A 23,685-nucleotide genomic window follows, 5' to 3' on the forward strand; every position below is an offset into this window, starting at 1 on the left:
GTTGCTGGATGACCCATGCCATTCATTCCTGGGCCACTCAGATTCAGGGGACCTCTCGGGGGGGATATGCCCTTGGTAACTATAGTGACCCTCCTAAAACCCATTCAGGACGCTACACGTGTCCTCTGTGATTCGCTCAAGGAGATGGAGAACATTAATCATTAATGCTAGGACTTCTGCCATGGCAGTATCGGTGCGCAGGGCCTTGTGGTTGCGAACGTAGTGTAGAATCCCTCCTCTTTTCTGGGGAATGGCTCTTTGGGGTTCAATTGGATACCTGGATTTCCAAAGTACGGCTGGGAAATCCACGTTTCTCCCCTCTGGGGCCCCGCCGGTGAGATGCTCCTATCCAGGGCCGTCTGTCCTGTCGTTTTGTTCTCGCAGATTTCAATCTAAGGCCAGAGGTGCCTCCAATGCGACTTGAGGCACCAGAGGTAAGTTCAGAAAACCTGCAAGCATCGGCTCTCAGGAATAGACCACCAGTTCTGCTTCCGCTAAAGCCTCAGCATGACGGTGCCCATCCACCCCGAGGGGATCTCGAGGTGGGAGCTCAACTGCGTCACTTCAGCCACGTCTGGGAGACTTCTTGCCAGGATACCTGGGTCAGAAATCTCGTTTCTCAGGGCTTCAAGCTGGAGTTCGACAGTACTCCTCCCCAATGATTTTTAGAATCAAGCTTACCAGCTTTGGAGGATATGCAAGTTACGTTGCAACAGGCCATCCAAAAGTTGGTCCAGTCCCACGTCATTGTTCCAGTACCAACACCGCAACGCGGCAAGGGGTTTTTCTCCAACCTATTTGTAGTGCCGAAACCGGACGGTTCGGTATGACCCATTTTGAATCTAAAATCCTTGAATCCTTGTTTGAAGGTGTTCAAGTTCAAAATGGAATCCCTGTGAGCAGTGATTGCGGGCCTGGAAGAACAGGAATTCACGGTCTCCTTGGATATCAAGGATGCCTACCTCCATATTCCGATTTGGCCACCTCATCAGGCGTACCTGCGGTTTGCCCTGCTGGACAATCACTTCCAATTCCAGGCTCTGCCCTTCGGCCTGTCCACAGCCCCGAGGGTACTCACGAGGGTGATGGTGGAGATGATGTTCCAACTCTGGGTCCAGGGGGTCAATGTTGTCCCTTACCTGGATGATCTTCTGATAAAAGCAAGATCCAGGGAGCTTTTATTGCTCCATATCGACCGCACTATCCATCTTGTCAGACCATGGGTGGATCCTCAACTTAAAGAAGTCCCACCTGGTGCCATCTCAGAGGCTCCTATTCCTGGGGATGTTGCTGGATACTGTGGCCCAGAAGGTGTTCCTACCGGAAGACAAGGTGAGAACACTTCAGAAGATGGTCCGCATGGTACTCCGACCTGCTCGATGTTCATCCACCTTTGCATAAGATTGTTGGGGAAGATGGTAGCCTCCTACGAGGCGATCCAATATGGCAGGTTCCATGCCAGAACTTTTCAGCTGGATATCCTGAGCAAATGGTCCGGTTCACATCTTGAGATGCACCAGATGATACTGCTGTCGCCTCAGGCCAGAATTTCCCTCCTCTGGTGGCTGCAGTCCTCCAATCTCCTGGAGGGCCAGCGTTTCGGAATTCAGGATTGGACCCTCCTCACGACAGCTGCGAGTCTATGAGGATGGGGAGTTATCACCCAAGGGGCGCAGTTCCAGGGCAGGTGGTCAGCCCACGAAAGCCTTCCAATCAACATTCTGGAACTTTGGGTGATCTACAATGCTCTGCTTCAGGCATCTCCGCTGCTCAGTGATCACGCAATCCAGGTGCAGTCGGACAACGCCACAGCAGTGGAGTACATCAGTTGACAAGGAGGGACAAAAAGCAGAGCCTGTATGCGAGAGGTGTCAAGATACTCCTCTGGGGGGAAAGAAATGCAAGAGCAATGTCGGCAATCTTCATTGCGGGTGTGGACAACTAGGAAGCGGATTTCCTGAGTCGTCACGATCCCCACCCAGGGGAGTGGGGGGGGGACTCCTCCAACAGGTGTTCCAGCAGGTCATCAATCGGTGGAGCTGCCCGCAAATAGACATGATGGCTTCTCGACTCAACGAGAAGCTTCACTGGTATTGCTCACGAACCAGGGACTGTCAGGCGAGGGCAGTAGATGCACTGACATCGCCTTGGCCTTACCTGCTTGTCTACTTGTTTCCTCCGATTCCGTTGCTCCCAAGGGTGCTCAAGCCCATCAGAAATCAAGGATCCAGGCAATTCTAATTGCCCCGGATTTGCCTCTGAGGGCGTGGTACGCGGATCTTCTAGACATGTCCGAAGACCCTTGGCCTCTATCACTACGCAGAGATCTTCTTCAACAAGGTCCGTTCGTCTACGCAGACTTACGGCGACTTTGTTTGACAGCATGGAGGTTGAGCGGAACATCCTAGCTCACAAGGACCTTTCCAAAAAGGCTATTGCTACCATGGTTCAGGCCAGGAAACCTGTGACGTCAAAACACTCATCATATCTGGAGAAGATCTGTCTCTTGGTGCGAGGAACGCACGTATCCGCCTGCGGAGTTCCACTTGGGACGTTTCCTGCAGGCAGGTTTAGATAAGGGCTTACGTCTGGGCTCCATTAAGATCCAGATTTCAGCCCTCTCCATTTCTTCCAGAAGAAATTGGCAGTGTTGCCAGAAGTTCAGACCTTCTTGTAAGGCAGGCATTCCCAACCACGGCCCTCAAGGCACACTAACAGTGCAGGTTTTAGTGATATCCAGGCTTCAGCACAGGTGACTTAATTAGTAGCTCAGTTATTTTTATTTAACCATCTGTGCTGCAGCCTGGATATCACTAAAACCTGCACTGTTGGTGTGCCTTGAGGACCGTGGTTGGGAATGCCTGTTGTAAGGGGTACTCCACATCCAACCTCCTTTTGTACCGCATAAGACACCCTGGGATCTGAATGTAGTGTTGGAATTTCTACAGTCCTCCCTGGTTTGAACCTCTGATGGCTGTAGAAGACAAGTACCTCACGTGGAAGACTGATGTTACTGGCCCTGGCTTCTGCTCGACGTGTCTCAGAATTGGTGGGGGGGCCTTGTCGTGTAAAAATCCATACTTGGTCTTTTACGAGGACAGAGTAGAGCTCCGCACTAGGCAGCAGTTCCTGCCGAAGCTTGTCTCTGCGTTTCACTTGAATCAGCCTATTGTGATTCCGTCCAGTTCTGGCGCTTCTGCGCCTACGGAGGCATTGGATGCACTGCGAGCATTGAAAATCTATGTCAATAGAACAGCTCGGATCAGAAAGATGGATTCCTTGTTCGTGCTCTATGATGAACAGAAAAAGGGTTGTCCTGCTTCAAAGCAGTCCATTGCTTGTTGGATTAGGCTTACTATTCAACAGGCCTATGTGTCGGCAGCCGTACTTGTTCCTAAATCTCTGAAGGTCCACTCTACAAGATCAGTGGGTTCTTCCTGGGCGGCTGCCCATGGAGTGTCTACCTTATCACTTTGCCGAGCTGCTATCTGGTCGGGGAAGAACACTTTTGTGAAGTTCTACAAGTTTGATACCCTGGCCAAAGAGGATACCCAGTTTGGGCAGGCAGTGCTGTAGCAGTCTCTGCACGTTCCCGCCCATTCTGGAAGCTTTGGAACGTCCCCATCGTACTAGATTCCCCAATATCACTTACGGATGCTAGAGAAAATAGGATTTTAACTACCTACCTGTAAATCCTTTTCTCGTAGTCCATAATAGATATTGGTTGCCCGCTTCAGTGCGTTGACTTTTCTGCAGGTTCTTGTTATTTGGTTACCTGTTCAGCCGTTGCTGCTGTTACCAGCCGTTGCTGGTTGTTATGTTAGTGGTGTGCTGGTATGTAAATCTCACCACTTTATCATATTTTCTTCTCTCATATATGTCCTTTCTCCTCCGGGCGCAGTTTTACCTATAACTGCCTATGGGAGGGGGCATAGAGGGGAGGAGGCAGCACACCCAGTTGAAGAAATTCAAAGTGCACTGGCTCCTTTGGACCCTGTTTATACCCCATCGTACTAGATACCCCAATATCCCTTATGGACTACGATAAAAGGATTTCCCGGTAGGTAATTAAAATCCTATTTTCTCCTGACCATTGTACGGTGTGAAGTGCAGATTTGAACAAATACACATTTGCAGAGTGTACCTCGCTGAATTTACACTGCCCATACTGTACATGAGAGTGGCTGCATGTAAGTGCTAGCAATGTAGTCATACTCATTTCAGTCACGTCTACGCTTACAACCAAAGAGGTGGCTCTTCCAACTGTGCATCGGGCATAGTGTGTTTTGTATTAGCTCTCCCTTTGAACAGTTCAAACTTCATAAGATCACTATTATACTTGGTAAATTTGGACACATCTTCAAAACTGCCTTTTTTATTTTAGTAGTTTCACTCCTAATTATAAAATGGATTTTATTTTTTAAATATGCCTATCTATCCTATCTATCCATGTGGTGGGCCAACACCACAATGTGGGCCATTGTGGTGTTTTGTTCTTGTATAAAAGATGGTATCATTACTGTTCTGTTATGGCACATCCTTTGTATTACAGTATATCCGTGGCCTCTGTATTTCATGCAGCGCTAAACCTCTTTATGTCCATAGTTTCTGTACTTCTTAACGCTTATATTATCTGTTAAGTGCCTTGAGTCCTATTGGAGAAGAGTGCTATAGAAATAATTTATTATTATTTTCTCTGACGTCCTAAGTGGATGCTGGGGACTCCGTAAGGACCATGGGGAATAGCGGCTCCGCAGGAGACAGGGCACAAAAGTAAAAGCTTTAGGATCAGGTGGTGTGCACTGGCTCCTCCCCCTATGACCCTCCTCCAAGCCTCAGTTAGGTTTTTGTGCCCGGCCGAGAAGGGTGCAATCTAGGTGGCTCTCCTAAAGAGCTGCTTAGAGTAAAAGTTTTGTTAGGTTTTTTATTTTCAGTGAGTCCTGCTGGCAACAGGCTCACTGCTACGAGGGACTTAGGGGAGAAGAAGTGAACTCACCTGCGTGCAGGATGGATTGGCTTCTTAGGCTACTGGACACTAGCTCCAGAGGGACGATCACAGGTACAGCCTGGATGGGTCACCGGAGCCGCGCCGCCGACCCCCTTGCAGATGCTGAAGAGAGAAGAGGTCCAGAAATCGGCGGCTGAAGACTTCCCAGTCTTCTTAAGGTAGCGCACAGCACGGCAGCTGTGCGCCATTGCTCTCAGCACACTTCACACCAACGGTCACTGAGGGTGCAGGGCGCTGGGGGGGGCGCCCTGGGCAGCAATGAAAGTACCTATGCTGGCTAAAAATACATCACATATAGCCTCTGGGGTATATGGATGTATTTAACCCCTGCCAGGTTGTCAGAAAAACGGGAGAAGAAGCCCGCCGAAAAGGGGGCGGGGCCTATTCTCCTCAGCACACAGCGCCATTTTCCTACACAGCTCCGCTGCTAGGAAGGCTCCCAGGCTCTCCCCTGCACTGCACTACAGAAACAGGGTTAAAACAGAGAGGGGGGGCATTTTGTGTGGCGATATTATAATATATTAAGATGCTATAAGGGAAAACACTTATATAAGGTTGTCCCTGTATAATTATAGCGTTTTGGTGTGTGCTGGCAAACTCTCCCTCTGTCTCCCCAAAGGGCTAGTGGGGTCCTGTCCTCTATCAGAGCATTCCCTGTGTGTGTGCTGTGTGTCGGTACGTGTGTGTCGACATGTATGAGGACGATGTTGGTGAGGAGGCGGAGCAATTGCCTGTAATGGTGATGTCACTCTCTAGGGAGTCGACACCGGAATGGATGGCTTATTTAGGGAATTACGTGATAATATCAACACGCTGCAAGGTCGGTTGACGACATGAGACGGCCGGCAAACCAATTAGTACCTGTCCAGGCGTCTCAAACACCGTCAGGGGCTTTAAAACGCCCATTACCTCAGTCGGTCGACACAGACACGGACACTGACTCCAGTGTCGACGGTGAAGAAACAAACGTATTTTCCATTAGGGCCACACGTTACATGTTAAGGGCAATGAAGGAGGTGTTACATATTTCTGATACTACAAGTACCACAAAAAAGGGTATTATGTGGGGTGTGAAAAAACTACCTGTAGTTTTTCCTGAATCAGATAAATTAAATGAAGTGTGTGATGATGCGTGGGTTTCCCCCGATAGAAAATTATTGGCGTTATACCCTTTCCCGCCAGAAGTTAAGGCGCGTTGGGAAACACCCCCTAGGGTGGATAAGTCGCTCACACGCTTATCAAAACAAGTGGCGTTACCGTCTCCAGATACGGCCGCCCTCAAGGAGCCAGCTGATAGGAGGCTGGAAAATATCCTAAAAAGTATATACACACATACTGGTGTTATACTGCGACCAGCGATCGCCTCAGCCTGGATGTGCAGCGCTGGGGTGGCTTGGTCGGATTCCCTGACTGAAAATATTGATACCCTTGACAGGGACAGTATTTTATTGACTATAGAGCATTTAAAAGATGCATTTCTATATATGCGAGATGCACAGAGGGATATTTGCACTCTGGCATCAAGAGTAAGTGCGATGTCCATGTCTGCCAGAAGATGTTTATGGACACGACAGTGGTCAGGTGATGCAGATTCCAAATGGCACATGGAAGTATTGCCGTATAAAGGGGAGGAGTTATTTGGGGTCGGTCCATCGGACCTGGTGGCCACGGCAACAGCTGGAAAATCCACCTTTTTTACCCCAAGTCACATCTCAGCAGAAAAAGACACCGTCTTTTCAGCCTCAGTCCTTTCGTCCCCATAAGGGCAAGCGGGCAAAAGGCCAGTCATATCTGCCCAGGGGTAGAGGATAGGGAAGAAGACTGCAGCAGGCAGCTCCTTCCCAGGAACAGAAGCCCTCCACCGCTTCTGCCAAGTCCTCAGCATGACGCTGGGGCCGTACAAGCGGACTCAGGTGCGGTGGGGGGTCGTCTCAAGAGTTTCAGCGCGCAGTGGGCTCACTCGCAAGTGGACCCCTGGATCCTACAAGTAGTATCCCAGGGGTACAGATTGGAAGTTCGAGACGTCTCCCCCTCGCAGGTTCCTGAAGTCTGCTTTACCAACGTCTCCCTCCGACAGGGAGGCAGTATTGGAAACAATTCACAAGCTGTATTCCCAGCAGGTGATAATCAAAGTACCTCTCCTACAACAAGGAAAGGGGTATTATTCCACACTATTTGTGGTACTGAAGCCAGACGGCTCGGTGAGACCTATTCTAAATCTGAAATCTTTGAACACTTACATACAAAGGTTCAAATCAAGATGGAGTCACTCAGAGCAGTGATAGCGAACCAGGAAGAAGGGGACTATATGGTGTCCCTGGACATCAAGGATGCTTACCTCCATGTCCCAATTTGCCCTTCTCACCAAGGGTACCTCAGGTTCGTGGTACAGAACTGTCACTATCAGTTTCAGACGCTGCCGTTTGGATTGTCCACGGCACCCCGGGTCTTTACCAAGGTAATGGCCGAAATGATGATTCTTCAAAGAAAAGGCGTCTTAATTATCCCTTACTTGGACGATCTCCTGATAAGGGCGAGGTCTAGAGAACAGTTGGAGGTCGGAGTAGCACTATCTCAAGTAGTTCTACGACAGCACGGGTGGATTCTAAATATTCCAAAATCGCAGCTGATTCCGACGACACGTCTGCTGTTCCTAGGGATGATTCTGGACACAGTCCAGAAAAAGGTGTTTCTCCCGGAGGAGAAAGCCAGGGAGTTATCCGAGCTAGTTAGGAACCTCCTAGAACCAGGCCAAGTGTCAGTGCATCAATGCACAAGAGTCCTGGGAAAAATGGTGGCTTCTTACGAAGCGATTCCATTCGGCAGATTTCACGCAAGAATTTTTCAGTGGGATCTGCTGGACGAATGGTCCGGATCGCATCTTCAGATGCTTCAGCGGATAATCCTGTCTCCAAGGACAAGGGTGTCTCTTCTGTGGTGGCTGCAGAGTGCTCATCTACTAGAGGGCAGCAGATTCGGCATTCAGGACTGGGTCCTGGTGACCACGGATGCCAGCCTGAGAGGCTGGGGAGCAGTCACACAGGGAAGAAATTTCCAAGGAGTGTGGTCAAGTCTGGAGACTTCTCTCCACATAAATATACTGGAGCTAAGGGCAATTTACAATGCTCTGAGCCTAGGAAGACCTCTGCTTCAAAGTCAACCGGTGCTGATCCAGTCGGACAACATCACGGCAGTCGCCCACGTAAACAGACAGGGCGGCACAAGAAGCAGGAGGGCAATGGCAGCAAGGATTCTTCGCTGGGCGAAAAATCATGTGATAACACTGTCAGCGGTGTTCATTCCGGGAGTGGACAACTGGGAAGCAGACTTCCTCAGCAGGCACGACCTCCACCCGGGAGAGTGGGGACTTCATCTGGAAGTCTTCCACATGATTGTGAACCGTTGGGAAAGACCAAAGGTGGACATGATGGCGTCCCGTCTGAACAAAAAACTGGACAGGTGTTGCGCCAGGTCAAGAGACCCTCAGGCAATAGCAGGGACGCTCTGGTGACACCGTGGGTGTACCAGTCGGTGTATGTGTTCCCTCCTCTGCCTCTCATACCCAAGGTACTGAGAATTATAAGACGGAGAGGAGTAAGAACTATACTCGTGGCTCCGGATTGGCCAAGAAGGACTTGGTACCCGGAACTTCAGGAGATACTAAGAAGGGACTTGCTTCAGCAAGGATCATGTCTGTTCCAAGTCTTACCGCGGCTGCGTTTGACGACATGGCGGTTGAACGCCGGATCCTAATGGAAAAAGGCATTCCGGAAGAGGTCATCCCTACCCTGGTCAGAGCCAGGAAGGAGGTGACCGCACAACATTATCACCACATTTGGCGAAAATATGTTGCATGGTGTGAGGCCAGGAAGGCCCCACGGAGGAATTTCAACTCGGTCGATTCCTGCATTTCCTGCAAACAGGAGTGTCTATGGGCCTCAAATTGGGGTCCATTAAGGTTCAAATTTCGGTCCTGTCGATTTTCTTCCAGAAAGAATTGGCTTCAGTTCCTGAAGTCCAGAAGTTTGTCAGGGGAGTACTGCATATACAACCCCCTTTTGTGCCTCCAGTGGCACTGTGGGATCTCAACGTAGTTCTGGGATTCCTCAAATCACATTGGTTTAAACCGCTCAAATCTGTGGATTTGAAATATCTCACATGGAAAGTGACCATGCTGTTGGCCCTGGCCTCGGCCAGGCGAGAGTCAGAATTGGCGGCTTTGTCTCACAAAAGCCCATATCTGATTGTCCATTCGGACAGGGCAGAGCTGCGGACTCGTCCCCAGTTTCTCCCTAAGGTGGTGTCAGCGTTTCACCTGAACCAGCTTATTGTGGTACCTGCGGCTACTAGGGACTTGGAGGACTCCAAGTTGCTAGATGTTGTCAGGGCCCTGAAAATATGTTTCCAGGACGGCTGGAGTCAGGAAAACTGACTTGCTGTTATCCTGTATGCACCCAACAAACTGGGTGCTCTTGCTTCTAAGCAGACGATTGTTAGTTGGATGTGTAGTACAATTCAGCTTGCACATTCTGTGGCAGACCTGCCACAGCCAAAATATGTAAATGCCCATTCCACAAGGAAGGTGGGCTCATCTTGGGCGGCTGCCCGAGGGGTCTCGGCTTTACAACTTTGCCGAGCTGCTACTTGGTCAGGGGCAAACACGTTTGCAAAATTCTACAAATTTGATACCCTGGCTGAGGAGGACCTGGAGTTCTCTCATTCGGTGCTGCAGAGTCATCTGCACTCTCCCGCCCGTTTGGGAGCTTTGGTATAATCCCCATGGTCCTTACGGAGTCCCCAGCATCCACTTAGGACGTCAGAGAAAATAAGAATTTACTTACCGATAATTCTATTTCTCGTAGTCCGTAGTGGATGCTGGGCGCCCATCCCAAGTGCGGATTGTCTGCAATACTTGTACATAGTTATTGTTAACTAAAACGGGTTATTATTGTTGTGAGCCATCTTTTCAGAGGCTCCGCTGTTATCATGCTGTTAACTGGGTTCAGATCACAGGTTGTACAGTGTGATTGGTGTGGTTGGTATGAGTCTTACCCGGGATTCAAAATCCTTCCTTATTGTGTACGCTCGTCCGGGCACAGTATCCTAACTGAGGCTTGGAGGAGGGTCATAGGGGGAGGAGCCAGTGCACACCACCTGATCCTAAAGCTTTTACTTTTGTGCCCTGTCTCCTGCGGAGCCGCTATTCCCCATGGTCCTTACGGAGTCCCCAGCATCCACTACGGACTACGAGAAATAGAATTATCGGTAAGTAAATTCTTCTTCTTCTTCTTCTTCTTATTATTATTATTATTATTATTATTATTATTATTATTATTATTATTATTATTATTATTATTATTATTATTATTATTATTATTATTATTATTATTATTATTCCTTTTTTCCCAGCATTCATTACAGGACACTACTTTATTTCTCTAACGTCCTAAGTGGATGCTGGGGACTCCGTAAGGACCATGGGGAATAGCGGCTCCGTAGGAGACTGGGCACATCTAAAGAAAGCTTTAGGACTAACTGGTGTGCACTGGCTCCTCCCCCTATGACCCTCCTCCAAGCCTCAGTTAGATTTCTGTGCCCGACGAGAAGGGTGCACACTAGGGGCTCTCCTGAGCTTCTTAGTGAAAGTTTTAGTTTAGGTTTGTTATTTTCAGTGAGACCTGCTGGCAACAGGCTCACTGCATCGAGGGACTAAGGGGAGAAGAAGCGAACTCACCTGCGTGCAGAGTGGATTGGGCTTCTTGGCTACTGGACATTAGCTCCAGAGGGACGATCACAGGTTCAGCCTGGATGGGTCCCGGAGCCGCGCCGCCGGCCCCCTTACAGAGCCAGAAGACCGAAGAGGTCCGGAAAAATCGGCGGCAGAAGACGTTCCTGTCTTCAAGAAGGTAGCGCACAGCACTGCAGCTGTGCGCCATTGCTCTCAGCACACTTCATACTCCGGTCACTGAGGGTGCAGGGCGCTGGGGGGGGCGCCCTGAGACGCAATAAAACACGATAAAAATACCTTACATGGCAAAAAATGCATCACATATAGCTCCTGGGCTATATGGATGCATTTAACCCCTGCCAGAATATACAGAAAAACGGGTGATAAGGCCGCCGAAAAGGGGGCGGAGCCTATCTCCTCAGCACACTGGCGCCATTTTCCCTCACAGCTCAGTTGGAGGGAAGCTCCCTGGCTCTTCCCTGCACTACAGAAAGGGTTAAAAAAAGAGAGGGGGGCACTAATTAGGCGCAATATTAAAACATACAGCAGCTATAAGGGGAAAAACACTTATATAAGGTTATCCCTAGATATATCTATCTATCTATCTATCTATCTATCTATCTATCTATCTATCTATCTATCTATCTATCTCTGGTGTGTGCTGGCATACTCTCCCTCTGTCTCCCCAAAGGGCTAGTGGGGTCCTGTCCTCTATCAGAGCATTCCCTGTGTGTGTGCTGTGTGTCGGTACGTTTGTGTCGACATGTATGAGGAGAAAAATGATGTGGAGATGGAGCAGAGTGTCTGTAACAGTGATGTCACCACCTAGGGGGTCGACACCTGAGTGGATGTACTGTTGAAAATTACGTGACAGTGTCAGCTCTGTATAAAAAAACAGTGGTTGACATGAGACAGCCGGCTACTCAGCTTGTGCCTGTCCAGACGTCTCATAGGCCGTCAGGGGCTCTAAAGTGCCCGTTACCTCAGATGGCAGATACAGACGCCGACACGGATACTGACTACTGTGTCGACGGTGAAGAGACAACCGTGATTTCCAGTAGGGCCACACGTTACATGATTGAGACAATGGAAAATGTTTTATACATTTCTGATAATACGAGTACCACCAAAAAGGGGTATTATGTTCGGTGAGGGAAAAACTACCTGTAGTTTTCCTGAATCTGAAAAATAAAATGAGGTGTGTGATGATACGTGGGTTTCCCCCCGATAACAATTGATAATTTCTTAAAAAGTATTGGCTGTATACCCTTTCCCGCCAGAGGTTAGGGTGCGTTGGGAAACACCCCCTAGGGGGGATAAGGCGCTCACACGCTTGTAAGAACAAGGGCTCTACCTTCTCATGAGATGGCCGCCCTTAAGGATCCTGCTGATAGAAAGCAGGAGGGTATCCAAAAATGTATTCACACACATACTGGTGTTATACTGCGACCAGCAATCGCCTCAGCCTGGAGGTGCAGTGCTGGGTTGGCATGGTCGGATTCCCTGACTGGAAATATTGATATCCTAGATAAGGATAGTATATTATTGCCTATAGAGCATTTAAAAGATGCATTTCTATATATGCATGATGCACAGCGGAATATTTGCCGACTGGCATCAAGTATAAGTGCGTTGTCCAATTCTACCAGTAAAATGGTCAGGTGATGCGGATTCCAAACGGCATTTGGAAGTATTGCCTTAAAAGGGGACATTTGGGGTCGGTCTTTTAGACCTGGTGGCCACGGCAACAACTGGGAAATCCACGTTTGTACCCCAGGTCGCCTCTCAAAATAAGACGCCGTATTATCAGGCGCAGTCCTTTGTTGGCAAGCGGACAAAAGGTTCCTCTTTTCTGCTCGTGACAGAGGGAGAGGAAAAAGGCTGAAGAGATTACCCAGTTCCCAGGAACAGAAATCCTTTCCCGCCTCTGCAAAAGCCCTCAGTATGACGCTAGGGCCTTACAAACTCAGGCACGGTGGGGGCCCGTTCTCAATGAATTTCAGTGCGCAGTGGGCTCACTCGCAAGTAGACCCCTGGATCCTTCAGGTAATATCTCAAGGGTACATATTGAAATTCGAGACGTCTCCCCCTCGCCGTTTCCAAAAGTCGGCTTTACCGACGTCTCCCTCTGACAGGGAGGCAGTTTTGGAAGCCATTCACCCAGCAGGTGATAATCAAGGTACCCCTCCTGCAACAGGGAACGGGGTATTATTCCACACTATTGTGGTACCGAAGCCAGACGGCCCGGTGAAACCGATTCTAAATCTAAAATCTTTGAACACTTACATACAGAGGTTCAAATTCAAGATTGAGTCACTCAGAGCAGTGATTGCGAACCTGGAAGAAGGGGACTACATGATGTCTTGGGACATCAAGGATGCTTACCTTCATGTCAAAGTTTACCCTTCTCACCAAGGGTACCTCAGGTTATGGTACAGAACTGTCACTATCAGTTCAGACGCTGCCGTAGGGATGGTCCACGGCACCCCGGGTCTTTACCAAGGTAATGGCCGAAATGATATCCCTTCGAAGGAAGGGAATTTTAGTTATCCCTTACTTGGCCGATTCCCTGATAAGGGTAAGATCCAGGGAACAGTTGGAAGTCGGTGTAGCACTATCTCAGGTAGTGTTGCGGCAGCACGATTGGATTCTCAATATTCCAAAATCGCAGCTGGTTCTGACGACTTGTCTTCTGTTTCCTAGGGATGTTCCTGGACACAGTCCAGAAAAAAAGGTGTTTCTCCCGGAAGAGAAAACCAGGGAGTTATCCGAGCTAGTCAGGAACCTCCTAAAACCGAACCAAGTCTCAGTGCATCAATGCACAAGGGTTCTGGGTAAAAATGGTGACTTCCTACGAAGCAATCCCATTCGTTAGATTCCACGCAAGAACCTCCAGTGGAACCTACTGGACAAATGGTCCGGGTCGCATTTTCAGATGCATCAGCGGATAACCCTGTCACCAAGGACAAGGGTATCCATCATGTGGTGGTTGCAGAGTGCTCATCTTCTAGAGGGCCGCAGATTCGGCATTCAGGACTGGGTCCTGGTGACCACGGATGCCAGCCTGCGAGGCTGGGGAGCAGTCACACAGGGAAGGAATATCCAGGGCTTAGGGTCAAGCCTGGATACATCACTTCACATAAATATCCTGAAGCTAAGGGCCATTTACAATGCTCTAAGCTTAGCAAGACCTCTGCTTCAAGGTCAGCCGGTGTTGATCCAGTTGGACAACATCATGGCAGTCACCCACGTAAACAGACAGGGTGGCACAAGAAGCAGGAGGGCAATGGCAGAAGCTGCAGGGATTCTTCGCTGGGCGGAAAATCATGTGATAGCACTGTCAACAGTATTCATTCCGGGAGTGGACAACTGGGAAGCAGACTTCCTCAGCACGACCTCCACCCGGGAGAGTGGGGACTTCACCCAGAAGTCGTCCACATGATTAAAAAACTCGACAGGTATTGCGCCAGGTCAAGAGACCCTCAGGCAATAGTTGTAGACGCTCTGGTAACACTGTGGGTGTACCAGTCAGTGTATGTGTTCCCTCCTCTGCCTCTCATACCCAAGGTACTGAGATTGATAAGATGGAGAGGAGAAAGCACTATATTCGTGGCTCCGGATTGGCCAAGAAGGACTTGGTAACCGGAACTTCAAGAGATGCTCACGGAGGATCCGTGGCCTCTACCTCTAAGAAGGGACCCCTGCTCCAGCAAGGACCCTGTCTGTTCCAAGACTTACCGCGACTGCGTTTGACGGCATGGCGGTTGAACGCCGGATCCTGAAGGAAAAAAGGCTTTCCGGATGAAGTCATCCCTATCCTGATCAAAGCCAGGAAGGATGTAACCGCAAAAACATTATCACCGCAATTGGCGAAAATATGTTGCGTGGTGCGAGGCCAGTAAGGCCTGACGGAGGAAATTCAACTGGGTCGATTCCTACATTTCCTGCAAACAGGAGTGTCTATGGGCCTGAAATTGGGGTCCATTAAGGTTCAAATTTGCGGCCCTGTCAATTTTCTTCCAAAAAGAACTAGCTTCAGTCCCTGAAGTTCAGACGTTTGTAAAAGGGGTACTGCATATACAGCCTCCTTTTGTGCCTCCAGTGGCACTTTGGGATCTCAATGTAGTTTTGGGTTCCAAAAGTCACATTGGTTTGAACCACTTAAATCTGTGGAGTTAAAATATCTCACATGGAAAGTGGTAATGCTGTTGGCCCTGGCCTGGGCCAGACGCGTGTCAGAATTGGCGGCTTTATCCTGAAAAAGCCCTTATCTGATTTTCCATTCTGACAGGGCGGAATTGAGGACTCGTCCTCAGTTTCTCCCCAAGGTGGTTTCAGCGTCTCACCTGAACCAACCTATTGGTGGTGCCTGCGGCTACTAGGGACTTGGAGGCCTCCAAGTTGCTAGACGTTGTCAGTGCCCTGAAAATGTTTCCAGGACGGCTGGAGTCAGGAAATCTGACTCGCTGTTTATCCTGTGTGCCCCCAACAAGCTGGGTGCTCCTGCTTCTAAGCAGACTATTGCTCGTTGGATTTGTAGTACAATTCAGCTTGCACATTCTGTGGCAGGCCTGCCACAACCAAAAATCTGTAAATGCCCACTCCACAAGGAAGGTGGGCTCATCTTGGGCGGCTGCCCGAGGGGTCTCGGCTTTACAACTTTGCCGAGCAGCTACTTGGTCAGGAGCAAATACGTTTGTAAAATTCTACAAAATTAATATCCTGGCTGAGGAGGACCTGGAGTTCTCTCATTTGGTGCTGCAGAGTCATCCGCGCACTCCCGCCCGTTTGGGAGCTTTGGTATAATCCCCATGGTCTTTACGGAGTCCCCAGCATCCACTTAGGACGTTAGAGAAAATAAGTATTTACTTACCGATAATTCTATTTCTCATAGTCCGTAGTGGATGCTGGGCGCCCATCCCAAGTGCGGATTGTCTGCAATACTTGTACATAGTTATTGTTACAAAAATCGGGTTATTATTGTTGTGAGCCATCTTTCAGAGGCTCCTCTGTTATCATGCTGTTAACTGGGTTCAGATCACAAGTTGTACGGTGTGATTGGTGTGGCTGGTATGAGTCTTACCCGGGATTCAAAATCCTTCCTTATTGTGTACGCTCGTCCGGGCACAGTATCCTAACTGAGGCTTGGAGGAGGGTCATAGGGGGAGGAGCCAGTGCACACCAGTTAGTCCTAAAGCTTTCTTTAGATGTGCCCAGTCTCCTGCGGAGCCGCTATTCCCCATGGTCCTTACGGAGTCCCCAGCATCCACTACGGACTATGAGAAATAGAATTATCGGTAAGTAAATTCTTATTTTTACATAAAAACATTTTCTTTATTATAGTATCTCATCTGACACCTGTACATTTTGGAAAATATTGTTGATTTGAGTGTTTCCCCTCTAGGTTTGCTTTTGACTTTAAGAGACGTGGGGCGGCCCAACTGTGTGATATCTGGACCCCCTCAGCTGGTAAATAGTCCATTTTAAGTCTTGTTCTGCTTTTCCTACTCAGTCAGTGAGCCTGTAATACAGGAGCTCATAACCTGTTTATTTACATGCTGCAATCTGACATAAAAATAAAAAACCTTCTATAATTGACACAACTGCTAGGTAAATTGGATTTGTGTGGTGCACACAGCCATTTTGTGAGATCATTAATAGCCTATTAATATTCTAGGAACCTTTGCCTCAGTGATGTAACAGGTTTTGGTGCAGCCTAGAAAATTGCTGCCTTTACTGTATTAGACTTATTGCGTTTTTCTATTTCCTAATGTTATTTTAAAGATGTGTCATACAAAAAATATCAGCTGGTGTAATGTACGAACCAGTTGATTTCATTATATTGTGCTCTTCCAACACCATAGTCTTGTGCGAGTACACAGTGCAGATCACTTTCATTATAACCATTTCCCTTTTTAAGAAAAGAAGTTCCCTTCACATCTTTGTCCCTCTGCCTTTCAGTAGCCTCATTAGTATGCTGACATTCCCGCGAAGTAGCCTATTGGTCAATGTTATCTGCCGGTCAGGATCTAGTCACAAAGTACAGTCCCTCCAATCACTGTTTCTCTGACGTCCTAGTGGATGCTGGGAACTCCGTAAGGACCATGGGGAATAGACGGGCTCCGCAGGAGACTGGGCACTCTAAAAGAAAGATTAGGTACTATCTGGTGTGCACTGGCTCCTCCCTCTATGCCCCTCCTCCAGACCTCAGTTAGAATCTGTGCCCGGCCAGAGCTGGGTGCTCCTAGTGGGCTCTCCTGAGCTTGCTAGAAAAGAAAGTATTTGTTAGGTTTTTTATTTTCAGTGAGATCTGCTGGCAACAGACTCACTGCTACGTGGGACTGAGGGGAGAGAAGCAAACCTACCTGCGTGCAGCTAGCTTGTGCTTCTAAGGCTACTGGACACCATTGGCTCCAGAGGGTTCGAACACAGGGCCTGACCTCGATCGTCCGTTCCCGGAGCCGCGCCGCCGTCCCCCTTGCAGAGCCAGAAGAAACGATGAAATCGGCGGCAGAAGACTCCTGTCTTCATTAAGGTAGCGCACAGCACTGAAGCTGTGCGCCATTGCTCCCACAGCACACCACACACTCCGGTCACTGTAGGGTGCAGGGCGCTGGGGGGGCGCCCTGGGCAGCAATTTCAATACCTTTTGGTAAAAGAATACACATAATACAGTCAGTTAACTGTATATTTGTAAAAAACCCCGCCATTACTTTACAGAAAACGCGGGACAGAAGCCCGCCGCTGAGGGGGCGGGGCCTTTTTCCTCAGCACACCAGCGCCATTTTCCCTTCACAGCTCCGCTGGAAGCACACTCCCCAGGCTCTCCCCTGCAGTATCCAGGTACAAGACGGGTTAAAAAGAGAGGGGGGGCACATAAATTTAGGCGCAAAAATCGATACAGACAAGCAGCTATTGGGAAAATCACTTATTAGCAGTGTGAATCCCTGTGTTATATAGCGCTGTGGTGTGTGCTGGCATACTCTCTCTCTGTCTCCCCAAAGGACTTTGTGGGGTCCTGTCCTCAGTCTGAGCATTCCCTGTGTGTGTGCGGTGTGTCGGTACGGCTTTGTCGACATGTTTGATGAGGATGGTTACGTGGAGGCGGAGCAGAGGTAGATAAGTGTGGTGTCGCCCCCGTCGGGGCCGACACCTGATTGGATGGATATGTGGAAGGTCTTAACCGACAGTGTCAACTCCTTACATAAAAGGTTCGATGACGCAGCAGCCTTGGGACAGCCGGGGTCTCAGCCCGCGCCTGCCCAGGCGACTCAGAAGCCGTCAGGGGCTCATAAACGCCCGCTAGCTCTGATGGTAGACACAGATGTCGACACGAGTCTGACTCCAGTGTAGATGAGGATGAGACAAATGTACAGTCTACAAAAGCCATCCGATGCATGATTACTGCAATGAAAGATGTATTGCACATTTCTGATATTAACCCGGTTACCACCAAGAGCGGTATTATGTTTGGGGAGAAAAAGCAGCCAGTGTCTTTTCCCCCATCTGATGAATTAAATGATTTGTGTGAAGAAGCGTGGAGTTCCCCTGATAAGAAACTAGTAATTTCTAAGAGGTTACTGATGGCGTACCCTTTCCCGCCAACGGATAGGTTACGTTGGGAAACATCCCCTAGGGTGGACAACGCGCTAACACGCTTATCTAAAAGGGTGGTACTGCCGTCTCAGGATACGGCCGCCCTAAAGGATACTGCGGATAGAAAGCAGGAAGCTATCCTGAAGTCTGTGTATACACACTCTGGTACTCTACTGAGACCTGCTATTGCTTCAGCCTGGATGTGTAGTGCTGCAGCAGCATGGACTGATACCACTCTTTTCAGCCCTGACGAAGCTGTCCGAGTAACGGCGGAACACGCGTGTGGGCAGCGTGTCTCCACGTGTTTCCATGTCCATGTTACACCAATGTTTAGTCAGCTCTATTTAACTATGATGTTTAGATTATTAGTATGAGGCAGCGAGTACATGAACAAGTGAATCTTAGACAGCTATATTTGTGTTAAGTGGATAACAAGTAATGCAGTATTAGCCATTGAATCAGATACATGAATATCGAGTCCTGATTAGCTAGATTTCTGTTAAGTGGATAGCAAAAATTATTACAACAGAAAGAATGCAGCATTAGCTGTTAGACTCAGTTGAAAATATATAGGAAGCTATAAGCACTGCTCTAAGTTAAGATAAACCTATTTGGTTTATATGTTAGATGTGTCAGTGTTATTAAGCATTTGTGACACAATTACAACAAATCTTCATAAATGAATTACAGGTTGAGTATCCCATATCCAAATATTCCGAAATACAGAATATTCCGAAATACGGACTTTTTTGAGTGAGATTGAGATAGTGAAACCTTTGTTTTCTGATGGCTCAATGTACACAAACTTTGTTTAATACACAAAGTTATTAAAAATATTGTATTAAAAGACCTTCAGGCTGTGTGTATAAGGTGTATATGAAACATAAATGAATTGTGTGAATGTATACACACTTTGTTTAATGCACAAAGTTATAAAAAATATTGGCTAAAATGACCTTCAGGCTGTGGTATAAGGTGTATATGTAACATAAATGCATTCTGTGCTTATACTTGGGTCCCATCACCATGATATCTCATTATGGTATGCAATTATTCCAAAATACGGAAAAATCCCATATCCAAAATACCTCTGGTCCCAAGCATTTTGGATAAGGGAGACTCAACCTGTACTAATCAGCGTGACTCAGTCACCGTATGTAGTGACTATCACAACTATTATTAAGAGACAACAAATAGATGATTATTGAAATATAGATAATCTACATCTGCTGATTAGATAACAATATAATTAATTAATGAATAACGCAGCAGTGGCTGTTTAAATCCTCAGACACACACAGTGAGCAGGAGATATTGCTTCAAGCTCAAATAGATACATTCTATCTCTTTATGCTAAGTGTGACACAACTGAGCAGATGCAATTGCAACAAATGTTTCTAAATGAACTCTCCAAGCCAATGTGGCAGCTGTGAATAAAACAACGTGTTAACATTAATGTTTAATGCTGGTTGGGAAATCTAGCCCTATCAGGTGACATATATCAGGATAATAAAATCTTTATTCAATACACTGTTACCCATATATATATAATGAAGGCTTCTCTCGCTTAATAATCATAATTATATCAGATGTTTAATGGTGATGCACAATCCGGGAAGCTATATACTGACATCTGAGTAAGGTGTCATTTATTCCTAAAAAATAAGGTGTTCTTTTCTCAGAGATAACAACGCTTTGATTATATAACTGCTGTAGCTGATTGACATATATTATATTATCAGCGACACAGCCCTTAACAAATGAAGAAGTTTTCTTGTTGAGGACATATCAATTAAAAGAAAGATACACCCTTATGCATTATCATTTATGTTAATGATCATAAACAACTGAGGAAGATATTTATTCCCCCGGAGTATATCATATATCCATATTGAATTTATAGCATCACCTGTGTATTTTACACTCCACTACACATCTGATTCAATTAGATAGTGCGACAGCTGCTCTGTCACAAATAAGTTGGTATCAACAGCTTATATTGCTACAAATATCTAGGATATTACTACAATTAACATCTTTATTCCCTTAATGCCTCATCTAAGAGCCTAATAACGACTGAAACATACAAATAAATTCTAATCCTATTATGGAATAATAGATTATATATCTTTGGACATTGGAATAAGACACGTGGACACACATTTTAAATCTTTAAATCACCTTTATTTCATTTGCACTATGTATGTTTTGTTTATGTCATAATTTTAACCTCTATGTTTCGCTTATACTCACGATTATGTGTAAGTAATGTACACGATTTTTAAATAAATACCAATAAAAGTTAAATTTTAATTAAATACAGGCAGATGTGATAACCAGATCTAATCTTCCTTTTGTGCACCGACAATACAGTCCTTTCCTCCTTTCTTTTGTGGACTGATACCCTGTCAGACAACATTGATTCCCTCGACAGGGATACTATTTTGCTAACCATAGAACATATAAAAGACGTCTTATATATGCGGGATGCACAGAGGGACATTTGCCTGCTGGCATCTAGAATTAATGCAATGTCCATTTCTGCCAGGAGAGTATTATGGACTCGGCAGTGGACAGGTGATGCTGATTCTAAAAAACACATGGAGGTTTTGCCTTATAAGGGTGAGGAATTGTTTGGTGACGGTTTCTCGGACCTCGTATCCACAGCAACTGCTGGGAAGTCGACTTTTTTACCTCAGGTTCCCTCACAGCCTAAGAAAGCACCATATTAGCAAATGTAGTCCTTTCGGCCTCAGAAAGGCAAGCGGGTCAGAGGAGCATCCTTTCTGGCCAGAGGCAAGGGTAGAGGAAAGAAACTGCACCAGGCAGCCAGTTCCCAGGAACAAAAATCCTCCCCTGCTTCCACGAAGTCCACCGCATGACGTTGGGGCTCCACAGGCGGAGCCAGGTGCGGTGGGGGCGCGTCTCCGAAACTTCAGCAACCAGTGGGTTCGCTCACAAGTGGATCTCTGGGCTGTACAAATTGTATCTCAGGGATACAAGCTGGAGTTCGAGGTGACTCCCCCTCGCCGTTACCTCAAATCAGCCTTGCCAGCTGCTCCCAGGGAAAGGGAGGTAGTACTGGCGGCAATTCACAAGCTGTACCTCCAGCAGGTGATAATCAAGGTCCCCCTCCTTCAACAGGGCAGGGGTTACTATTCCACAATGTTTGTGGTACCGAAACCGGACGGTTCGGTGAGACCCATCCTGAATTTAAAATCCTTGAACACTTCTATAAAGAAGTTCAAGTTCAAAATGGAATCGCTCAGGGCGGTTATTGCAAGCCTGGAAGAGGGGGATTTTATGGTGTCGCTGGACATCAAGGATGCTTACTTGCATGTCCCCATTTACCCACCTCACCAGGAATACCTCAGCTTTGTGGTACGAGACTGTCATTACCAATTCCAGACGTTGCCGTTTGGTCTCTCCACGGCACAGAGAATATTTACCAAGGTAATGGCCGAAATGATGATACTCCTTCGGAAGAAGGGAGTTATAATTATCCCGTACTTGGACGATCTCCTCATAAAGGCGAGGTCCAGAGAGCAGTTGTTGGTCAGCGTAGCACTCTCTCAGGAAGTGTTGCAACAGCACGGCTGGATTCTGAATATCCCAAAGTCGCAGCTGATTCCTGCGACGCGTCTGGTTTTCCTGGGCATGATTCTGGATACAGAACAGAAGAAGGTGTTTCTCCCGGTGGAGAAGGCCCAGGAATTGTCATCTCTGGTCGGGGACCTCCTGAAACCAAAACAGGTATCGGTGCATCACTGCACGCGAGTCCTGGGAAAGATGGTGGCTGCTTACGAAGCAATTCCCTTCAGCAGGTTCCATGCAAGGATCTTTCAGTGGGATCTGTTGGACAAATGGTCCGGATCGCATCTTCAGATGCATCGGTTGATCACCCTGTCCCCAAGGGCCAGGGTGTCTCTGCTGTGGTGGCTGCAGAGTGCCGCAGGTTCGGCATACAGGACTGGGTCCTGGTGACCACGGATGCAAGCCTCCGAGGATGGGGGGCAGTCACTCAGGGAAGAAACTTCCAAGGACAGTGGTCAAGTCTGGAGACTTCACTACACATAAATATACTGGAACTAAGGGCCATTTACAACGCCCTGAGTCAAGCAGAGCCCCTGCTTCAAAACCAACCTGTACTGATTCAGTCAGACAACATCACGGCGGTCGCCCATGTAAACCGCCAGGGCGGCACGAGAAGCAGGATGGCAATGGCAGAAGCCACAAGGATTCTTCGATGGGCGGAGAATCACGTGCTAGCACTGTCAGCAGTGTTCATTCCGGGAGTGGACAACTGGGAAGCAGACTTCCTCATCAGGCACGACCTCCACCCGGGAGAGTGGGGACTTCATCAAGAAGTCTTCACACAGATTGTAAATCGCTGGGAACTGCCACAGGTGGACATGATGGCGTCCCGCCTCAACAAAAAGCTAAAAAAATATTGCGCCAGGTCAAGGGACCCTCAGGCGATAGTTGTGGACGCACTAGTGACACCGTGGGTGTACCAGTCGGTTTATGTGTTCCCTCCTCTTCCTCTCATACCCAAGGTACTGAGGATAGTAAGAAAGAGAGGAGTAAGAACTATACTCATCGTTCCGGATTGGCCAAGAAGAACTTGGTACCCAGAACTACAAGAAATGATCTCAGAGGACCCATGGCCTCTGCCTCTCAGACAGGACCTGTTACAACAGGGGCCCTGTCTGTTCCAAGACTTACCGGGGCTGCGTTGACGGCATGGCGGTTGAACGCCGGATCCTAGCGGAAAAGGGCATTCCGGATGAAGTTATTCCTATGCTGATAAAGGCTAGGAAAGACGTGACAGCAAAACATTATCGCCGAATATGGCGAAAATATGTTGCTTGGTGTGAGGCCAGGAAGGCCCCTACAGAGGAATTCCAGCTGGGTCGATTCCTGCACTTCCTACAGTCAGGAGTGACTATGGGCCTAAAATTAGGATCCATAAAGGTCCAGATTTCGTCCCTATCTATTTTCTTTCAAAAAGATCTGGCTTCACTGCCTGAAGTTCAGACGTTTGTTAAGGGAGTGCTGCATATTCAGCCCCCTTTTGTGCCTCCAGTGGCACCTTGGGATCTTAACGTTGTGTTGGATTTCACACTGGTTTGAGCCACTTAAGACCGTGGAGCTAAAGTATCTCACGTGGAAGGTGGTCATGCTATTGGCCTTAGCTTCGGCTAGGCGTGTGTCAGAATTGGCGGCTTTGTCTTGTAAAAGCCCATATCTGATCTTCCATATGGACAGGGCAGAATTGAGGACTTGTCCCCAATTTCTCCCAAAGGTGGTATCAGCATTTCATTTGAACCAACCTATTGTGGTGCCTGCGGCT

The 23,685-nt window shown here is 47.8% G+C and overlaps 1 protein-coding gene across 1 annotated transcript in view; it reads left to right on the top strand.

Annotated features, from left to right (window-relative positions):
- The window catches only part of ELAC2 (elaC ribonuclease Z 2), a 268,918-nt gene that overhangs the window by 42,381 nt on the left and 202,852 nt on the right, over positions 1 to 23,685 (top strand). Inside the window, exon 4 of the mRNA XM_063960954.1 lies at positions 16,141 to 16,205. Coding sequence (XP_063817024.1) covers positions 16,141 to 16,205 — 65 coding nt within the window. The remainder of the gene's footprint in view (positions 1 to 16,140; positions 16,206 to 23,685) is intronic.

The sequence above is a fragment of the Pseudophryne corroboree genome, chromosome 3 (assembly GCF_028390025.1).
Source record: "Pseudophryne corroboree isolate aPseCor3 chromosome 3, aPseCor3.hap2, whole genome shotgun sequence".
NCBI lineage: Eukaryota > Metazoa > Chordata > Amphibia > Anura > Myobatrachidae > Pseudophryne > Pseudophryne corroboree.